This window comes from Pholis gunnellus (assembly GCF_910591455.1).
Source record: "Pholis gunnellus genome assembly, chromosome: 12".
Lineage (NCBI taxonomy): Eukaryota > Metazoa > Chordata > Actinopteri > Perciformes > Pholidae > Pholis > Pholis gunnellus.
Genome location: NC_136539.1, coordinates 8,080,910 through 8,098,869, shown reverse-complemented (window position 1 = coordinate 8,098,869; position 17,960 = coordinate 8,080,910). Strand labels below are relative to the sequence as shown.

The 17,960-nt window shown below is 40.4% G+C and overlaps 1 protein-coding gene across 1 annotated transcript in view; it reads right to left on the bottom strand.

Annotated features, from left to right (window-relative positions):
- Positions 1 to 2,301: 2,301 nt before the first annotated feature.
- slc4a3 (solute carrier family 4 member 3) overlaps positions 2,302 to 17,960 on the bottom strand; it is a 39,754-nt gene continuing 24,095 nt past the window's right edge. Inside the window, exons 9-22 of the mRNA XM_079169699.1 lie at positions 13,639 to 13,822; positions 12,794 to 12,899; positions 12,133 to 12,317; positions 10,971 to 11,190; positions 10,162 to 10,377; positions 9,921 to 10,069; positions 9,632 to 9,826; positions 9,212 to 9,403; positions 8,771 to 8,860; positions 8,503 to 8,669; positions 8,145 to 8,398; positions 6,108 to 6,277; positions 3,447 to 3,620; positions 2,302 to 2,399 (exon numbers count right to left, since the gene is read on the bottom strand). Coding sequence (XP_079025825.1) covers positions 2,322 to 2,399; positions 3,447 to 3,620; positions 6,108 to 6,277; positions 8,145 to 8,398; positions 8,503 to 8,669; positions 8,771 to 8,860; positions 9,212 to 9,403; positions 9,632 to 9,826; positions 9,921 to 10,069; positions 10,162 to 10,377; positions 10,971 to 11,190; positions 12,133 to 12,317; positions 12,794 to 12,899; positions 13,639 to 13,822 — 2,380 coding nt within the window. The 3' untranslated portion in view covers positions 2,302 to 2,321. The remainder of the gene's footprint in view (positions 2,400 to 3,446; positions 3,621 to 6,107; positions 6,278 to 8,144; positions 8,399 to 8,502; positions 8,670 to 8,770; positions 8,861 to 9,211; positions 9,404 to 9,631; positions 9,827 to 9,920; positions 10,070 to 10,161; positions 10,378 to 10,970; positions 11,191 to 12,132; positions 12,318 to 12,793; positions 12,900 to 13,638; positions 13,823 to 17,960) is intronic.

Below are 17,960 nucleotides of genomic sequence, written 5' to 3'. Positions count from 1 at the left end.
CCTAAAGACAACAATGGAGGATTCATTTACAGCATAATTCCATGTCACTTTGCTGGAGTAAACACACTATTACCTTCACTTCTATTCATTTTCTCCATTGTACAACACAAAGGTCTGGACTGTAAGCTCTATAATTTGACATCGCAAGTGTTGGATTGCCTTGACCGCTTTATGTACACACAAGAGACAACAAACTAAAGGCTTGGAAGCAATATTTACAGATCGAAGGTCAGTTTCCCCTGAGACAGAATTCTTGCATGGCTCATAATGTAGGACATGGTTAAATGAAATGAGATAAACTAATCTGGTTAGCATACAAAATCTATACTACACTGCTGACCCTGAAATATATATATATATTTCTTTATACGTACTCTCAGAATGAAACTTTGCTTCACTTTTAAGCACGTTTTTAGTAGTTGATTGTATACCTGCAGAAGTAATCATTATTATCAGGTAACATGTTTTTGTTTCCTACTTTGCCATATTTAGTAGTTATTTACAGAAACCTCTTCAGTTGCCACCCAGTGTGTTTTTCCTGATTCCACCTTACATTTCTTTACCCATTGAAGCTGATACAGTGTAGAAGTGAACACACAGACATATGAAAGGTGCAAGGATAGAAGCTAGAAGGATACTATTTTAAAATGTCATGTTTATAGACAACATATTAAACTTGAGTGACAGTGTGCAGAAACCTTCTGCTACTTCCCATCAACTACAACATACATAAAATGCTCCGAAATGTATTATTTAGACTGGAAAGTTAGTGAGAATGGAGTCTAACTCGTTGGCCTTTTAAGCCAAAATCACATACATGTCTTCCTCTCCTTTTATAAATAAGAGCGTCACACAAATCTGTGCTCGACTTGTTAAGTCTCTTATGAAAAATAATTGTATTTACAACTGGTGTTCCTGTGTGGCAGAAGTAACGTGTCTGATTACGTGTCATGGCTGGATGGTTACATTTAAATTCCACAGCGGGCTCGCAATATAGGAGGTGAAAACTAAATCTCTTGGTATTTCAAAAGAACTCTGAACACAGATGGTACATTGTAATTCCAAGCTCACAGTCTTATACTGTACAATGCATCATTCATACGTCCTGCCAACACTCAACTGTTCCCCAGCGTTTTCAGTGCTTGTGTGTTTGCTTAGTGCTTATGCTTTTCCAGCCAAATGTGTTACCATATTATTCATGACCTCCCTGAAAAAAAATGCACCACGACGTGGAAGTATTGCGGAGAAGATGAAAGAATAATGGCTGAATGTGTCCACCAACACAATGTTCTTCTTTTTAATTTCATAGTAACTCTTATAGCAATTTGAGCTATTGGGAGTCTAAACATCCACTGAGAATCTGGCATGGCATCAAGTCCAAAGGTCACAAAATAAATAGATACAACAGAGTAGAAAAATAAGGTTGAGACCATGTTAGCTATTTACTTATACATCCAAGGTCACAATAACGGGGTTCAGTGGACTGGTATGTTGGGCATTAAAACACCTAGCAAAGTACAGAAACGCCCCTTGAAGAGACTTGCACAGTCTCTGTAGAGACTTTGGCTTCAAGGGGAGAGTACATTTAGAGAGGAGGCTTTGTGCCAGGGAGCTCAGTTGGCAGCGACAAAAGTGAACTTTTGCCCAGTCAAAGTGCTCATTACTAAAAGTCTGTGCAGAAAGGGAAAGGACTACTTAACTCCTTGTTTGCACATCATTGCAACCTATAGGCAATGGCAGTGGGATAAAGGGAAAAGGCAGCTAAACTACACAGGCAGTGGAATTTAGGGCTTAGAGATTTAGTTTCAGTTCATCATTATGCATTTTGATGAAAATCCGCTTCCTGGATGAAAATGAAATGAAAGCAAATCAACCCCTTTTTCCCCGCTCTCTGGACAAATATAAGTCTAAATGATCCAGCCCGCTGTAGCCCTAGAGGTCGCCATCATCATTGCACTCATGCCCAGAACCGGCAGAGTAATTAAAGGGATAGACGGGAGAACAAAAAATAGATAAAGTGTTCATGTAAGTTACATTTCTTTGCTAGATTTGCACTGTCCACTTCAGGTAGGGTGCTCACGCTTCAGGGAGTTTAACACAACACCACCACCACCACAGAGATCTAACATTATGTGGGCTCTTTTAGTACAAACTGGAATGAACAAAGGTAAGAGGGGAACATCCAGCTATAACACCATTACTGTCGCTCCTCTCGCTTTATCACCACTACGCAGAGACAGTGAGGTTTCCGGAGAGGCTACCTCCGATTGGTCCGAGCTGGAGGGTGGATAAATTCATACTGGCAGGGTCCAATTTTAAATTTATACAAGCATGTGGATCTCGTTGTACTCGTCTCGTCCATCTTCATCGAAGTTGGGAGAATCCTCGTCGCAATCCAGCTGTGAAAAAGACAAATTATCTTCAATAATTTTCATTCAAGGCTTACTCAAAAGGTCAAAATCAGGCCACTCCGGATGCTTTGAAACCTAACCCCTTTTGAAGGCGTACAAACACACTCTGGTGCGCTTTTGACTGATCGGAGAGCTGTATATTCAACTATCGGACTGAGACCATGTGAATTGTGGATCTCGGCCTGCTTCAGGGGGAAATAAGTGATGAGAGTTGAATGAAAAGATTGATTCTCTGCAAGAAAGCCCAAGTATTTCTCAAATGTCTTACTAGTCCTTTGATAGAGCAAGCTCCAGCTCTTCATGCTTACAGCTCTTTGTTCGAAAAAAGCCAGTGTGAAAAGGAAGCGGACCAAAACTAAAAGGCAAAACAATTTATCGTCTTTTTTTTTTCCTGGTCCGGACCAGATGAAACAAACGTGTTTGTTAGAGAAAAACAAACCAAAGAATAAAAAGAAAACGTACATTGTGTACAACCTGGTTCATATAAAGGTGACGGTTAGAGGGGTGATGGATCTGACATCTTGGAGGTCTAATTTTGGTACTTTTCAAGTTTTTAATTATATCCAAGGTCCTAGTGTAGTTTGATTCTACAGTGCCTTGGGTTCATGAGACCTTTGGATGAACACAACACAGATGGTGGTGAAGTTAAGAACAAAGCTGTTTATACTAGTTCCTGAAAAAGTCGACATTTTGGAAATGGAAGGCTTTAATCTGACAGTGTTGACATGTATGGGTTTAGGGGATCTAACCAAGAAAACATGGAGCCCGGCTTCAGGTTGGACTGTGAATCTTTTTGTGGTTCGAAAAGAAATATTTGCATATCATCTGAAAATATTAACATTAGAAAGCCGTCCATGATCACAGGGGAGAAAATCATTCGTAGGTTCTTTGTTTGATTTCTTTAAGAGATGTTAAAAACATGCCAACATCCATGTATCCAATTTGCTGTAAAATAAGTATCCTGGGGCTATGTGGGATCAGATTATTGTGGCAAAGATTCAAACATTCCTGGGGCGTCTCTGCTACCCAACCTACCGCCTGGAGCTCTCGTTCCTCGAAAATCCTGGAGAGGACGAGGCGGCGAAGCGGCACCGTCATGATGAGGACAAAGGGGAACGCCAGGGAGGCCTCAGTAGACTTCACTACCCACAGAGCCACGATGCACGCCAGCTGGATGATGGTGAACATGTTCATACGCCATGTCTTCACCTGTAGCAACACACATGTGGTGGTTAAAAGGGTATCAAACAAATACAGGCAAACACAGAGAGATACTCGTAGACGCATAGAGAGGCACATTGAACACACTGAATCCCAAACTATTCCCTTGCATAAAGACAATCTAACATCTTTTTGGCTCCATCTAGTGGAAAATCCTGCATCTAATGATTTGTCTGAAATATGTAAGTCAACCTGAACTTTCTCTAAACCTTTCCTGTCTTTTTCCTGTTTTTCAAAATTCGATTCCAATCTGACACCAAGTCAAATCTGGACCAAAATCCATAAGTTTGATGCCAATACTGTTAATGTCAAAGTACAATTATGTGGGGGAGAGCCATATGTCATCATTAGCAGGATCCTCTGAGTATATTTTCATTGCAACAGACACTACACAGATGTTCCTGTTCATGTGGGATTTTACTAATGTAATGTTTCTTTGAGATGGATTCTAGTTATTCATTCAGTATCAATGCTCAAAACAAGATCTGGTGATATCAATACTTAAAGTACCTTAACGCGTGTCATACTTTTGTTGGATTGCCATTGTAATGTATTATAAAGCTTGAAGAGGTAAAACAGCAACACTTGAACTATACAGAGCAACTTTACACACGTTTCATTCCCTTATCCAACCTTGGAAGTAGGTGAAGCTGTGCTGGAAATCCCTGCTCTGCTGCTACAATGTACACGCCAATGTGTTGGTTGTGCTCGTCTAATTGTGCCAACTGAACTTGTCAGCTGCCATTTTATGTCATCTTCCCATTTTCTTCTAAGTTGAATGAGTAAGCTAGTTCGGTGTTGCAGTGTTTTTGTTATTTTTTTGTGTTGGTTTGGTTTATTAATAAATACAAATTATTATTATATTTCCATTTATTATTTAAGCCTTGTCCACCCTGCAGTGGAGGTATTGTAGGCTGTCTGCATGTTTGTGTCCTACTGTATATTCATCACCACCCCTCACCTCAGCTTAAAGAATAGCCTACTCTAATGTATGTACATCTATTGTTCTTGCTCTACAAAATAAGTACTCCTAAGGTTATCTGAAGTTGATATGAGGCTGCAGCAAATAGAGATAGAAAAAACCAACTGGTTAAAGTTACAGTGCTTTTATTGTTGAATTCCCTCTTTGATTTACTCTCCCTCCACTGCAGCTCAGCAAGGACACGTTGGCTGTGGAAATACAAAGTAGGCATTTCATAACCAAAAGATTTATTATATTATCTTCAAATAAACGTTGGAATTCATTTTCCCGCAGAGCAGGAGCTGCAGATATTGTCCATATCACTTCCATTGGAAGCCTGTGAGAATTAAGAATCTTGCAATTGCCTTTATAAAGAGGAGGAAAGATTACAGCAAGTGTTAATGGTCACATGGGGACCTAACTGTTGTTTTAAACTGTGAGCATACCCTTTAATATGACCTGTATGTGTACAATGGGCCCCTGGGCCCCACCACTACTCGTAGTTGTGGTAATTGTGTCTCTTTGTAGTCACGTTGAGTCTCTTTGTAGTTGCTTTGTGTCTCTTTGTGATTATTGTGTCTCTTTGTAGTTGCTTTGTTGTCCCTGTTTCACTTTGTAGTCATGTTGAGTCTCTTTGTAGCCATGTTGGGTCTCTTTATAGTTGCTTTAAATCCCTTTGTAGTCATGTTGAGTATCTTTATAGTTAATTGGTGTCTCTTTCTTGTCATTTTGAGTCTCTCTCTAGTTGCTTTGTGTCTCTTTGAGATCACTGTGTGTCCTTTGTAGTCCTGTTGAGTCTCTTTGTAGTCTTTTTGTGTGCTTTATGCCATGTGGTCATTTTGAGTCTCTTGCTGTTTGGTACGAGTTTATTTGACATTTTGTAGGTAAAGGACCCTGACACTTTGGGCCCCTGGGCCTTATGTAGAAACCTTATCCAGGTTTCTGATCATTCTCTGCTACGTGTGCAGGCGCGCCCTGAGATAGAGTTGCATCGCAGTTAGCCAGTAAAACACATAATGTAGCGATAAACAATACAATGAGGATCAAAACACTGAAATAAATGTAAACCGTCTGACACCAGTAATGCAGAGGACAAAACAATTGTATTCTTCCATTACTGATGGTCAGATGGAGAAGCTAAATCCAGCAGTGTGATGACTGCAGCCAGAAACCCAACTGTGTTCCTGAGGTAACTGTTTGGAGTCAAAAATCCAGCAACGTTTTCCTCCTCTGCTCATAACTCTCTGTTGGTTAAAGAAATGACAGATTTGCTGGATGTAGTGGAGTCCAAGTGTGGCCTATAGCTGTAAAAACCCTGGATGCCTTTCATGTTTAATGTATAAAAGGGTTCTGAATGATCAGGTCTCTCTATCAAACCAAGCTCAAAACCAAAACTGCAGAAACATGTCTGTCTCTGCTCTGCTGCAGTTACCACCGTGCTGGGTTTGGCTTCTCCATCTCACCACTAATAACAGAAGACGAGCGCTTGACAACGTCCGTATCGCGTGCGTTACCTTGGTGACGTAGGTGTGGTCAGGGTGATGCTTGGCGGGCGTGACCATGAGTGTGATGCGTTCGTACAGTTGGATGCCTGTCAGAGAGGTGACCCCCATGTACAGGAAGATGCCGAAGAGCACAGCCAGAGGGATGAGGCGGAGCACGTCTGTCATCACTATGGACATGCCTGATGGGTAGAAATGGGTTAAAGGTTTATTTTTCAAATGGCAGTCTTACTGTTTTTGAGCCACACGTGAAAAAAATAATTTGCAACTGTGGAGAGAATTATTCATTCAACAAGAGAACAGCTCTCATGACAAACATGCTGTCAATGCTGTTGATTCGAAACACACTCACTGTTAAGCTGTCTTGGTTGAAACGCTCTTTGGGCTAATCCAAAAAGTCTTATTCCAAATCTCAAGCAGTATTTCAATCAAACAAAGGCTCAACAATCATGATGAGTCATTATTGTTGTATACTCAAACTGGATCAAACTAATACTTAGGACTACTTTGGGAACCCTACCTTATTAATTGAAACAAGATATCCTGCTGGCAAAATAGTACTAGTGGACGAAAACAATGTTGCCATGTCACATACACGTCCATTTTGAGTTTAACAATTTTCATTTGGAAAATTACTCCTTTGGTTCATTTTGAGGACAATTTGTAAACAGATTATAAAATCATTATAAGCTCTCTAAGCAACGGCTGATTCATACTTCGTGAATGTCTAGCTAGGCAAGCAGGGGCTGCAGAAGTGGCACTCTGTACCTTTTGAGCTTGTGTTTTCTCTCAAGACAAATAATTGCCTGGAAATTCCAGCACTGTAATAATGTGGTAAAAAGGAAAAAAACAACCACAGCCAGATTATAAAACAAAATAATTTCTTTGCAAGTGGTCAGTAGTTCAGATTACTCCAGCTCCATCCAGTTGCACTTGGTTGTGTGTGGATGTGATTTGTTTATTGTGATTTTAATGAAAACTATTTTGTGGAATGAAATGCTTTTCATGATTCAGTTAACAAGTTTCTAAAAACTGTATAATAATACAGAATCTGATATGGTTCTTAAGAGGAGCATTCCACCAACCCATTGGCCAGTTGCTAAGCCCCATCCCCGTTGGTTACCTATCACTTCTTTGCCTTTGAAGCTTTTCGTTATAGCATGGCATGTTTGAAGTTAACAGTGATTATAGTGGCAGTGATTTACTTCACTAAATTCTCAGTGTTGAAACAATGGGTCTCCCATTACACACTGAGGGCAAACAAAAGCAGGCTTCTCATTTCTAGCCAACAACTGTGGAGTTTGGCTGAAATCACAATTGTTGCTGGCAGAGTTTTCCAACTGTAGCTAGTGTAAGCTACTGCTCACGTTGAACCTCTGTAAGTTGGTTGAAAACTCTGTCTCCGGCTTACTTTTTCGTGTTTCAAGCTAATTCCTTTAGAAATGAGAACCCTGTAAAAGAGTCCTAAGTGTGTGTAGATGATGTCTGCATTCGTGATAAAAGACTAGGCTTGTCCCAGGCAAACAGTTAGCATTCTCACCAGTTTATGATAATGGAGCTGAATTGGTTTTGAATTACAGTGTAGCCTCTGAACTTGACTTTAAAGTCACTTCAAACAGGAGAAAATGCATCAAGGGGGAGGACTATTACTGGAGCCCTGGGAGGCAAGCGAGAAAAAAGTCAATGTTTTCTCTCCTCTGGTTTTGACTTAAGAACCAGTAAAAAAAAAAAAAAAGTTTGGCGCACATCATTTCTTTTGTCAGGTGATTTAAATGTCTTGGTCAGGATAATTTTTCTATGTTCGCTGTTGTAATAATCATGTCGGCCACAACAGTCTAAAGTGCACTACTACTTATCCATGCACGCTAAACACAAGGTTTGTGTGTTATGTGGAGGAAAACATGCTTTTAGTCCAATTTTAAATTTGGTAAACATGTACTTCAGCCTCTTGTGGCCATAATGAGTATTACAACAACAAACATAATTCTGACAAAAAAAGAAAAATGTCCAATGTCCATCCAACACTCCCACTCTTCCCTTTCCTCTTACCAACAAGAACAGCCACAAGAAGCCCGGTCAGCCTCTGTTCTTTCACCTCCTGGATCATGGGCTTTTCGCCGGGCGCCGTGGCTTTGCTCATGACGGTGAGGGCGTTGACATGAGTGACTGAGCGCACAGTGGCCGCGGTGAGCCATGGCAGGCCAAAAAGAGGACATATGGAACCCAGAATGACAATGAGAAGAAGATCCAGGTGGAACCCTGAGCCTTTAACCAGGCGACGCTCCTTCTTAGAGACGATCAACCTGATAGATTGGGGGGAAAATTCGAAGTAAAAAAAAAAGTATACCTTACTACACAGATTCTACACCCAAAACATTACTACTGTAGATAATCATACTGTACGTACGAAGTGATCTGAGTTTCCATGAAAATGAGGATGAAGACAAGAATGGCAGGTACTATAGATGCCCCCATCATCCAGGTCGGAAAAGGTTTCTTGTCGCCGAAGGGACTGATGAACCAGCCTCTCTTGTCAGGGGAGGTGACTGAGAAGCCCGACGGCACATTGAGTTTCTAGAGGTAAGTAAAAAAAGAAAAAGCCCTGATTTGTTGGAACTGTAATAAAGAAGCACTTCAACTGTTGCTGTCACTCAAGTAATTTACATTAAAGTTACCTGTGTGTAAGTGTCAGTAATGGAGTAATCCACCAACACGGAGAATAAAATTGAGATGGGGATGCCAAAGTCACCAATGATTCTTCTGGCCTAAGGATATTGAGAAACCCTACATCAATCAAATCCAGTCAACATCCAGCACACATCTTATCACATACACATTGGATGCATTTGTTTAACACATTCTTTCATTGAAAAGCATTCATTTCATTATTTTCCTCAAACTCCCATGGTGATATTTCAAGGTGCAATGTTATGAAAAAGTAGTATGCCCCAATTGAATGCATACTGGGATGCAACAGCGCATACTTTGTAGTATGTACTTCATGTAAAACAAAAACGCTGTCTAATATTAACATGACTTTGTGTATTTACACAACAGGGCGTCTTTAAAGGCCCACGAGAAGCCTGACATTCATTCTTAGGGTTAGGTTAGGTTACCTTGCCGCCTAAGAAACGACTGTTTCGTAATTTCCTGAGGAAGAAAGCAACGAAGAAAGTGCCTATCATGAGGACCAGAGACAGAAGAGCAGTGTTGGGCTGGTTGTAGATCAGTTCATCAACCTTGTGATGCCCAGCAACTGGGTAAAAGTCACTGGGGTAAATTGCCAGCAGTGGATGCTCCTTAAACACCTAGAAACAAGAAGATAGTCCAAGTTTATCCTCTGCTGATTGTTTGCTTTTTGCAGATATGACAAGTGAAGGATTCAACTAATAAGTATTGAACCATTAAGCATAATAAATGACTCATCAAGAAAACATTCTTAGTTGTTGTTATGGGGGAAAATGCATATCAAAGTGTATTTTATTGTCCACATTCTTATGGAGCTCATTGTGCTGTACGATTTCTGGGGTTGTTACCTTGAAGAGCTTAGAGAAAGTCTCATAGATGAAGATAAGGGAGATGAGGAAAGCAAAAATCTCCTGGGTAAAAGGTGAGATGTAGCGAACAAGGAAGCTGCCCTCTGCTGCCACCATCAGCAGGACAATGAAGATGAGCCAGAAGCCAATCCACACACGACCAGTTAGGTACTCAATGTGTTGGGCCTGACAGAACTGAGTGAAAACACAGACATATTAGTCACATGTTCAGGGAAAACTAAATGGGAATTATGGAACAGAAAAAAACCACATTAGATGTTTTCAGCACCTTGTAATAGGCTTCTTCAAACACCAGTAAGGGTCCTGAGAAGCCTATGATGAGGAGAGGCTGACCACCAAGCAGCGAAAATATAACTCCAAGAGTTGCTGTTGACACGATGAGCTCAGTCACTCCCATCATGCCCTCTGTTTTTTCTCCTGTATGAGAAAACAGCCAGAAACACACCTTTTAGAGCACAGGTAACAAAGTGACATAGAATCCAATTGTTTTTTTTGTAGTTTCAGTTTACCCAGCAGGCCTCCAAAGGTAATAGTGGGCGACAGTGCAGCAAAATAGATGAAGATGACGGCAGCGACGCACTGCATGTCCACGGCATCTTTTAAGTCGCTGACATATTGTGGGTAACGGCGGCGGATGTCGTGGATCAGGCCTCCAAAAGGGATCCCTGAGCGCTTTAATGGGTCCACCTCCTGGTCTTCCTCCTCCTCCTCCTCTGGACTCACCTCTAGGGGGTTTGTTACAGGCTCCATTACATAAAGAAACCGATACTGATCATCATCACAATAATTGAGCATACACGGTCCTGCTGCCTTGAGAATTCAACAAATAAAGCAGCAAATGTGAATAAATCAACTATTCACTCCTGTTTGCATGACATTTCATAAAAACTACAAAGGCCAACTGTTTTATGAAATTACAGAGAATTGTAATTAAAATATATTTTTGACCTGTTTTTTTAAGATTTCCCTCTGTAGTTGGAAGGCTGGGTCTAACACAGTTAAACGATCGATTCATGCATTGTGGGACTAGTTATGGTCATAAGGTTTGTTGACAATGAGAAAAATATAAAGTACTGGGCTGCCCCCAGTGGTTGTAACGGTAAAAAAGGCTTGAGGAACACAAAATGTGAATTTTGTATCTATAATCTACAATAAAAATTATAAAGTTATTTGTGTTATTATTTATAATTATGCATCAAATGACTTCAGGGATTGATCTGTGTTTGCACTAAAGCACAAAGTTGGTAGAAACAGAGGTGCCTCATGCAAGCCTAGCAATTGTGTATTTGTCTTGGAAAAGAGGCTCTTGACCGAGTACCTTTGTTGTTCAGCTCTATTCCAGCTGAGGACTGATGCCTCTTGAGTTCTCTTTCCTTCCTCTTGCGCAGCATCTGCTTCTGGAAGTCAGCCACTGTCTTCAGGAGGTCTTTGCCCTCCACATCTGAGGGTGGAATGACGATGCTGCAGTCCAAGAATTCATTGATACCATTCAGGAGGTCCTGTCTGTCATCAGCAAAATAGGCCACCTCATGGAAGTTCTGCAACAACATACAAAAGAATGTCATCACCAGAATGAATTTCATGCAACACGAAGACATCCAAAGGGCTGTTTCATAAATTATTTTGAGGGGGATACATTCGCAGCTTTTTTTCCATGTTTGCCCTATTATTTTTTCAACTTTCTAACAGTGGGACCATTTTCTGGGCTGTCCTCTAAGCAAGATGTGTTTGGTTTTGTGAAAACTGTTTAACAAAAAAAAAACAAGCAAAATGCTAAACCTTAGATGTCCACCACACCACTAAACAGTGCCTACAAACATTTGCCCTGAAGGACCATAATCACCTTTTATTGTTTACTTATTTGAAACATTGTATTGTTTCTTTCCTTTTAAAATTACAATCAATTATTTTCTGTTTACTAAATGCTAGGAGGGATTTTTCACTGTCTAGGATATGTCACTGATTAGCAGCAACACTGATTTTCATGTTTTAAGACACCGCAGTGCAATAATACAGCAGCAATAGCCTGAGTGGAAAGCAGGACTATAACATGCATTTGGCCTGTAGGGCAAACATGAGAAAATGGCTCAATCTGGTGGAAAATTGTGAAGCCAGCGCTCTAGATTGAAACCCTGATATAATAGAATACATGATGTTGTGCTGTAATGGTCGTGGGATCAAGAAGTCTGGTTTGAATGGGTTACAATGGCAACATTTTTGTCCTTAAGGGTCTGAAGTTTGGCTACACAGTTTATTATCGACTTATTATAGGAGCTGTTTGAAAAAGAAAAAAAGAAGAAAAACCTTTTCACTCCTCGAAAAGGTTTCAAAACTCACACCTTTGCCAAAAATTCATGCCATTATGCATTAACACAGCCAAAAAGATTGAACATTTTAAAATGTAAAAGCTCAAAAATCCCCCTAGAGATGCAAGAGAAAGGGTTGATTTAAATTTCACATCTTTTAAGTTTCACATCCACCTTGTCAGACATGAGAGTGGAGAAGGAGCGTCCAATCTCATGATAGTCCACGTTGGACTGACTTGGACCAAGCAGGACGAAAATAAAGCGAACAGGGACGGGGACCTCCAGCACGGACTCCAGAAGGACTGCCTCATTCAACCTGACAAAGGCCATGGCTGGCTGCTCCAGAAAGTCAACGGAGCCTGAAACAACAAAGAAACCACGTCTAGTTAAATATTTTGAGTTTTTTTTGGTAACAAAATCGGTGATTGGGCTTCGGCTATTGGTACATTCAACACACAGTTTGTTCTCAAACGTCTCAACACAAATGACTCTGCAAAATGAATCTCCTCTTCACTGACATCTTTGTGCAGTGCTAATTTGCCGTTCAAGAAAAAGAAGTCATCCTGCAGCTTTACAGCAAAAGGTTTTCGAGGTCCTAAGGGGGCATAGAAAAGCAGCTGCAGAAGTGTTGACTTTACATCAACAGCAGTGCAACACTACAAACTAAAGACAAACTGAAAATGGCACGATTATGGTGTTTATTTTAGTATTTTAAAACGCAGGCTACTGGGGAATTTGCAACAAGCAGATTAATCTCTTGAGCAGTTTCTACGAACAGAAGAAGAAGACATAATTCCTTCATCTAATCTACTTAGTTGAAACTCACGGAGCTTACCAACTAAAACAATGACAGCTTCGGCATCTTTGGGAATCTTGGCGAGGAGTTTCATCGATCTCGCCGCAGCTGGATGGCTCTCAAGAGGCAGTGGGTGGAGAGATTTCTTGGAGGAGGAATAGAACAAAGATTATCCACACTGTTGCGCGTGATGTGACACCGTAACATAGCATGGGACCAATAATGTGAACTTATTGTGGGAACGGCGTTGTGTGTGCACAATAATATTCTAATGGCCCAGCATAATTCACTTTAAACCGCCCAACTGGATGACTGCTTCTTTATGTTTGAACAGAATGTTTTTAATAGGCTGTTTTAAATTTGCCAACATTTTAAGCCACAGGGAACATTAAGTTTTCACAGTTAATGCATCAAGAAGCTTTAACTAGAAGCACCTGTAAGCTGACTAAGAACATAATTCAACACATGTGGCACAGAGAGGCTTGCTCCTTCTGACTTCAAGAACTACCTACATGACCTCTGACCTTGTGGAGGGGTGTTTCAAGTAACAATGCAAGAGCCACAGGCCTCACATCAGGAATTTAGTGTAATCACGCTTAAATCTATGCTTACTGCTGATTCTTAGAACTTAATGCAAACCATAAACCAGAACAAGACAGCTCAACGTGGCTTTTATCCCGTCCATTTAGATAGCGGAGTTCAATTATCCTGGTGGATTCTTCTCCAAACTATTTATTCGCTCACTTTGGCGTAAAGTGTATGTACTGTGCTCACTGCCTTCACTATTGTACCATGATCTCATACCTCACCAATCTCTGTCACCGGCATCTCAAACTGCCTCAAAGAGTTAAGGTGTCACGGACAAAACTGTATGCCATACTTACAAACAGGCTGACAAACACTTCTTGTTTGGGGTCGTATACCCCCCCTTTGTTATCCTGGTGCTCCTCCTGCTCTTCAGCCACCAGTGGCAGACTGGTATCCTGGACGTTGTTGTGATTGAAGCTGCCATGAAGACTGCTGGATGACTGGTGGCGGTGAAAACGATGTTTCAGATCACTCGGGTGGCTGTGGAAAAAAAACATGATCAAGAGTGTAAAAATGTCAAATTGAACACGCTGATGTTTAGCAATGTTTACCAGGGTCATGATCTTAGTTTTAGTGTGTGCGCATGCTAACATTTGCTAATTAGCACTAACCTCAAAGTGCAGCTATTAGTTTTATCAACCAAAGTAAATACAGATGAAAATGTTAATCTGACGAAGGTGCTGGACGAAAACTCAGGGGATAACCAAAGTGATTGCGATACAACCTCTTGGAACCATGAATATCTGCACCACATTTGGACACAGATTGACAAGGGGCAGCATCACAACATGGTCAGTAAAGTTCTGTCTTATCCGTATGCTCATTACAGTGTGTGACAAAGTCTTATTAAAAGGACCGGTGTCTAGGATTTAGGAGCATTTGATTAGCAGAAATGACACGTAATATTCACAACTATATATTCATCAGTGTACAATCACCTGAAACTAAGAATAGTTGCTTTTTCGTTAGCTTAGAATGAGCCCTTCAAATGTACAAAGGGAACGGGTCCTTTTTACAGAGTCCGCCGTGTTGCATCGCCATGTTTCTACAGCCCATAGCCTAGAACGGCAAGACCAAACACTGGCTCTAAAGAGGACCTTTGGCTTTTTTAAGTTACTTGAAGGCCACCGAAGTTCTCCAAACACGCCTGGAAAGGCAGGGGCGAGCGGAGGGGTGATGGCACTCAATTCTACACACTGGTCCTTTAACACAAGGTCCACTCAAGCCTTAAAACACATGTCATGGCCTTGATCCACAAATGCCCTCTGAGGCAAATTTGTAATTTGTGATTTTGGGCTATACAAAAATAAATTAAATTGAATTGAAAAATGGAGTTTGCTGATTTACCATATATTTCTATCAGTGGCTAGCAGTTAAGATTATTTTGTCAGGCTACTGCTCCCAAGCTCTGTATAATTCTCCCAAGCATCGGGACCCTCAAAAGGAATGTGTAGCTACATGTTAACGCTCCAGCCTGAGTATAATTAAACTATGATTATAACATGATAGTGCAGTTCTTTATCGTAAACAAATGAAAAAATGATTTTCATTAAGTATTTTAAATAGGAGGGCTGCAGGATCATTTCTGGCAATGACAAGCACAGCTGTGATTCTTGTTAACCTAATCTACATCCCGTTCATTCGACATGCTGAAGGGTTTTACCTCATGCCGTTGCAATGCAGCTCATAAATATACAAAAGTCAACCGCAAAATCCAAATCCAAACCACCTTTCAATTCAAGCTAATTACAATGCTCTCATGAGAAAATCTCGAGTTGACACAGAAATTCTCCAAAAAGTAAAATTTGCATTAGAACGTTAATAAAATAGCCAGAGACTAATCTGTGTAGCACGTTTCTCTGTCTCTTACAGAAAAGTATTTAGTCTGTCAAACCAGCCAGGATTTTGAACACTGCTTCATGCTCAGGCCATTGGTGACATCACCTCATTAGTTCCACATGGTCCAATAAGAAGGCGCCCAGATTGGACAAAGGAACGAGGTGTGACACGAAAGTGAATTGTACTCAAGTAGTTTCCAGAGGATCTTTAAAGTGGTCTGAGTAAGCGATGAGCTAAATTTCAGCAGCATTTCAATGTGTTTCTTTCCATGTCATAAATCTGGTATCTCAGACTGGCGATGACTTGAATGAGAGTGTTTCGTCTCCCCTGTGGAAGCGGCCAGGGACATGTTGGGACTTTATGTGGAATGGCTGTGAAAGATGGAATAAACACACAATGTCCTGCTGCTAAGAATGTCCGCTGGACATCTTGTTTTTTTGTGCATCTGTTGTGTCACTTTGTGTGTGTGCAAAATCAATACCGTGCAGGTTAGGTTTTGTCAACACAATGTAAGTAATGTTGAATTATTGCATATATCCACTGGCCAAATCCAAACTTGTGAAGTGTCATCACACCAATGCATTGCCCATGCAAGAAAGCTGTTTCTGATCAAACCCCGGCTGTACCATTCTGGCTTAACAGAGGGGCCCCCAGTCAGAGAACACTGGACCAGTGGCTTATGAGAGCTGTATACAGGGACATAAGGATAAGATGAGATCCTTAGAAAACTTAAACAGGTATGAGTGAAAGTTTATTCTTGACATTATACATCCCATTAGGAATCCTCTCATTCATGGTTTCTAATTGACCAAAACTAAGAACAGAATTCTGGGTGGCATTACTTATAAAATTAAAAGCATATTTGTCGTATGTGATAAGGAAGCTCAAAGGCCAATAACAATGCACTGATATTATTATTTGTATATGAATTCTTGATCTTTGAAATATGAACTTTGCATCTGGCATATTTCTTTTTGCATATTTGTGTTATCTGCCTTTAGCTAATAGTCTCGGTAATTTACCGAGAATTTTTTATACAATTATCATTAGGGTTCATCTTCTGGGCACCATGAATATCTCTACCACTTTTTATGGCAGTCAAATTGTCGAGACATTTCACTTAAAAAAACAAAAAACTAATGGTGGTGCAAGAGAAAAAGTCTTTCCAATAGTAACAGTAATGGTAGACCGGCCGACCAAAAGACACACTGATAAATCGTATATTTCTGATGACCATTCTATGCGGTGTAGCATTTAAAGTGATCCCTGAAATGTGGCATGGCTAACCTTTCCTCTACTAGTATATTTTGACAGCTGACATTTAATTGACTTTTTTTGTTTTTTGGGTTATGTAACTGTGATGAATGTGTAGCACTATTGCATTGGCCACATGTGTTAGCTTAGCTTAGCTAGCATAGGAATGCAGATGCCGATCAATAGGTGGGGACCATTTGAGAGAGCTAGAGATAGCGTGGAGATGACATTTCACATGTATTACAGCCAAATGCTTGTGTTTCTTTGACTGTATATTTGTCAGTGTGCAGGATGTGATGTAACTAGTCCCTCTGGTGATTGTTAGCACTTCATAGAAAAATAGTCAGCTGCGAGAATTTGTGTGTTTGAGCTTTTCTAGTGCGCAAGTCCTGGTCGCTGATGTCTTTTTGAATTGAGATCCTTCCATCTGAAAAAAAGTTGCGGTGTCCCATGAGGAACAAAACCTCTCCAAATCTACACACAAACACTGCTGCTGGTTTGACAGCATCACACCCAATAATTTCTAACAACTGCATTAAACTTGATACCAACACTGGCTGACTGGGCGCGATGGGAAAAAAAAGAAAACCGCAAATGCAAAAAACCCCAAACTGACCCTGTTGACGAGAAACAGTAAACCTTGGAATGAAGACACCCAAAAAGCCTGATGTTTAGTCAGCCTCCTTTCATCTGAAATCCTGGGTTTTCAGACATTTTGGATGCATAAAATCATGTTTGACTAAGAAAGAAAAGATCTTTAAAAAAAAAAAGGCAGCGATCAAAGAGCCAGGATAGCTCACACGATGAAGAATCAAACTATTAGTCAACCCGGGGAAGTACACCAGATGATGAGCCAAGTGTTAAATGTCACAATTTGGAAATTCCCTGTTCAGTTCCCCTGAGTTTGCCTTTTTGTAACAACCTCCCCTGCAGGATGATTAATGAGGCGGGTTAGGATTTTATTCTTCATGCTGCCATACCTTCAATCCCAGCTTAAAATGTAAACAAAGCTGCATTCACACTGCTATACACTGGCAGTTGTTTTTTCAATACATGGATAAAGAAACAACTAACTATTACATGGAATGCAATCAAGATCTGATGCCATGGTAACTGACACCACAAACCAGAAACACAGTTCTAGTTTCAGCCTTCAGATTACATTTATAAAAACATATAAAAGAGGAAAGTCCTCATCAATCAACTATGAGTCAAAAATAATACGTCCACATCAAAACCAGTGCTTACATGATGAGGCTAATAACTTTATAACATATTCTTAAGTACCTCTTTAAAATAAATCATGGATATATCCATTATTTAATCTAGTTTAATTCTAAGTAATATCCTTGCACAGCTGGGCACTGTAGTTTTTAGCAAAAGTAACTGAAACAGCTTTAAATAGGACAGTTCTTGAGGACTATTTCCAGCGGCGGATTTATACACATGATGCTACATGACACGTGATGCTCTAGCATGTGGGATCGACTCAAGATGAACTACTTTGTGTGTTCGTGGTCACCCA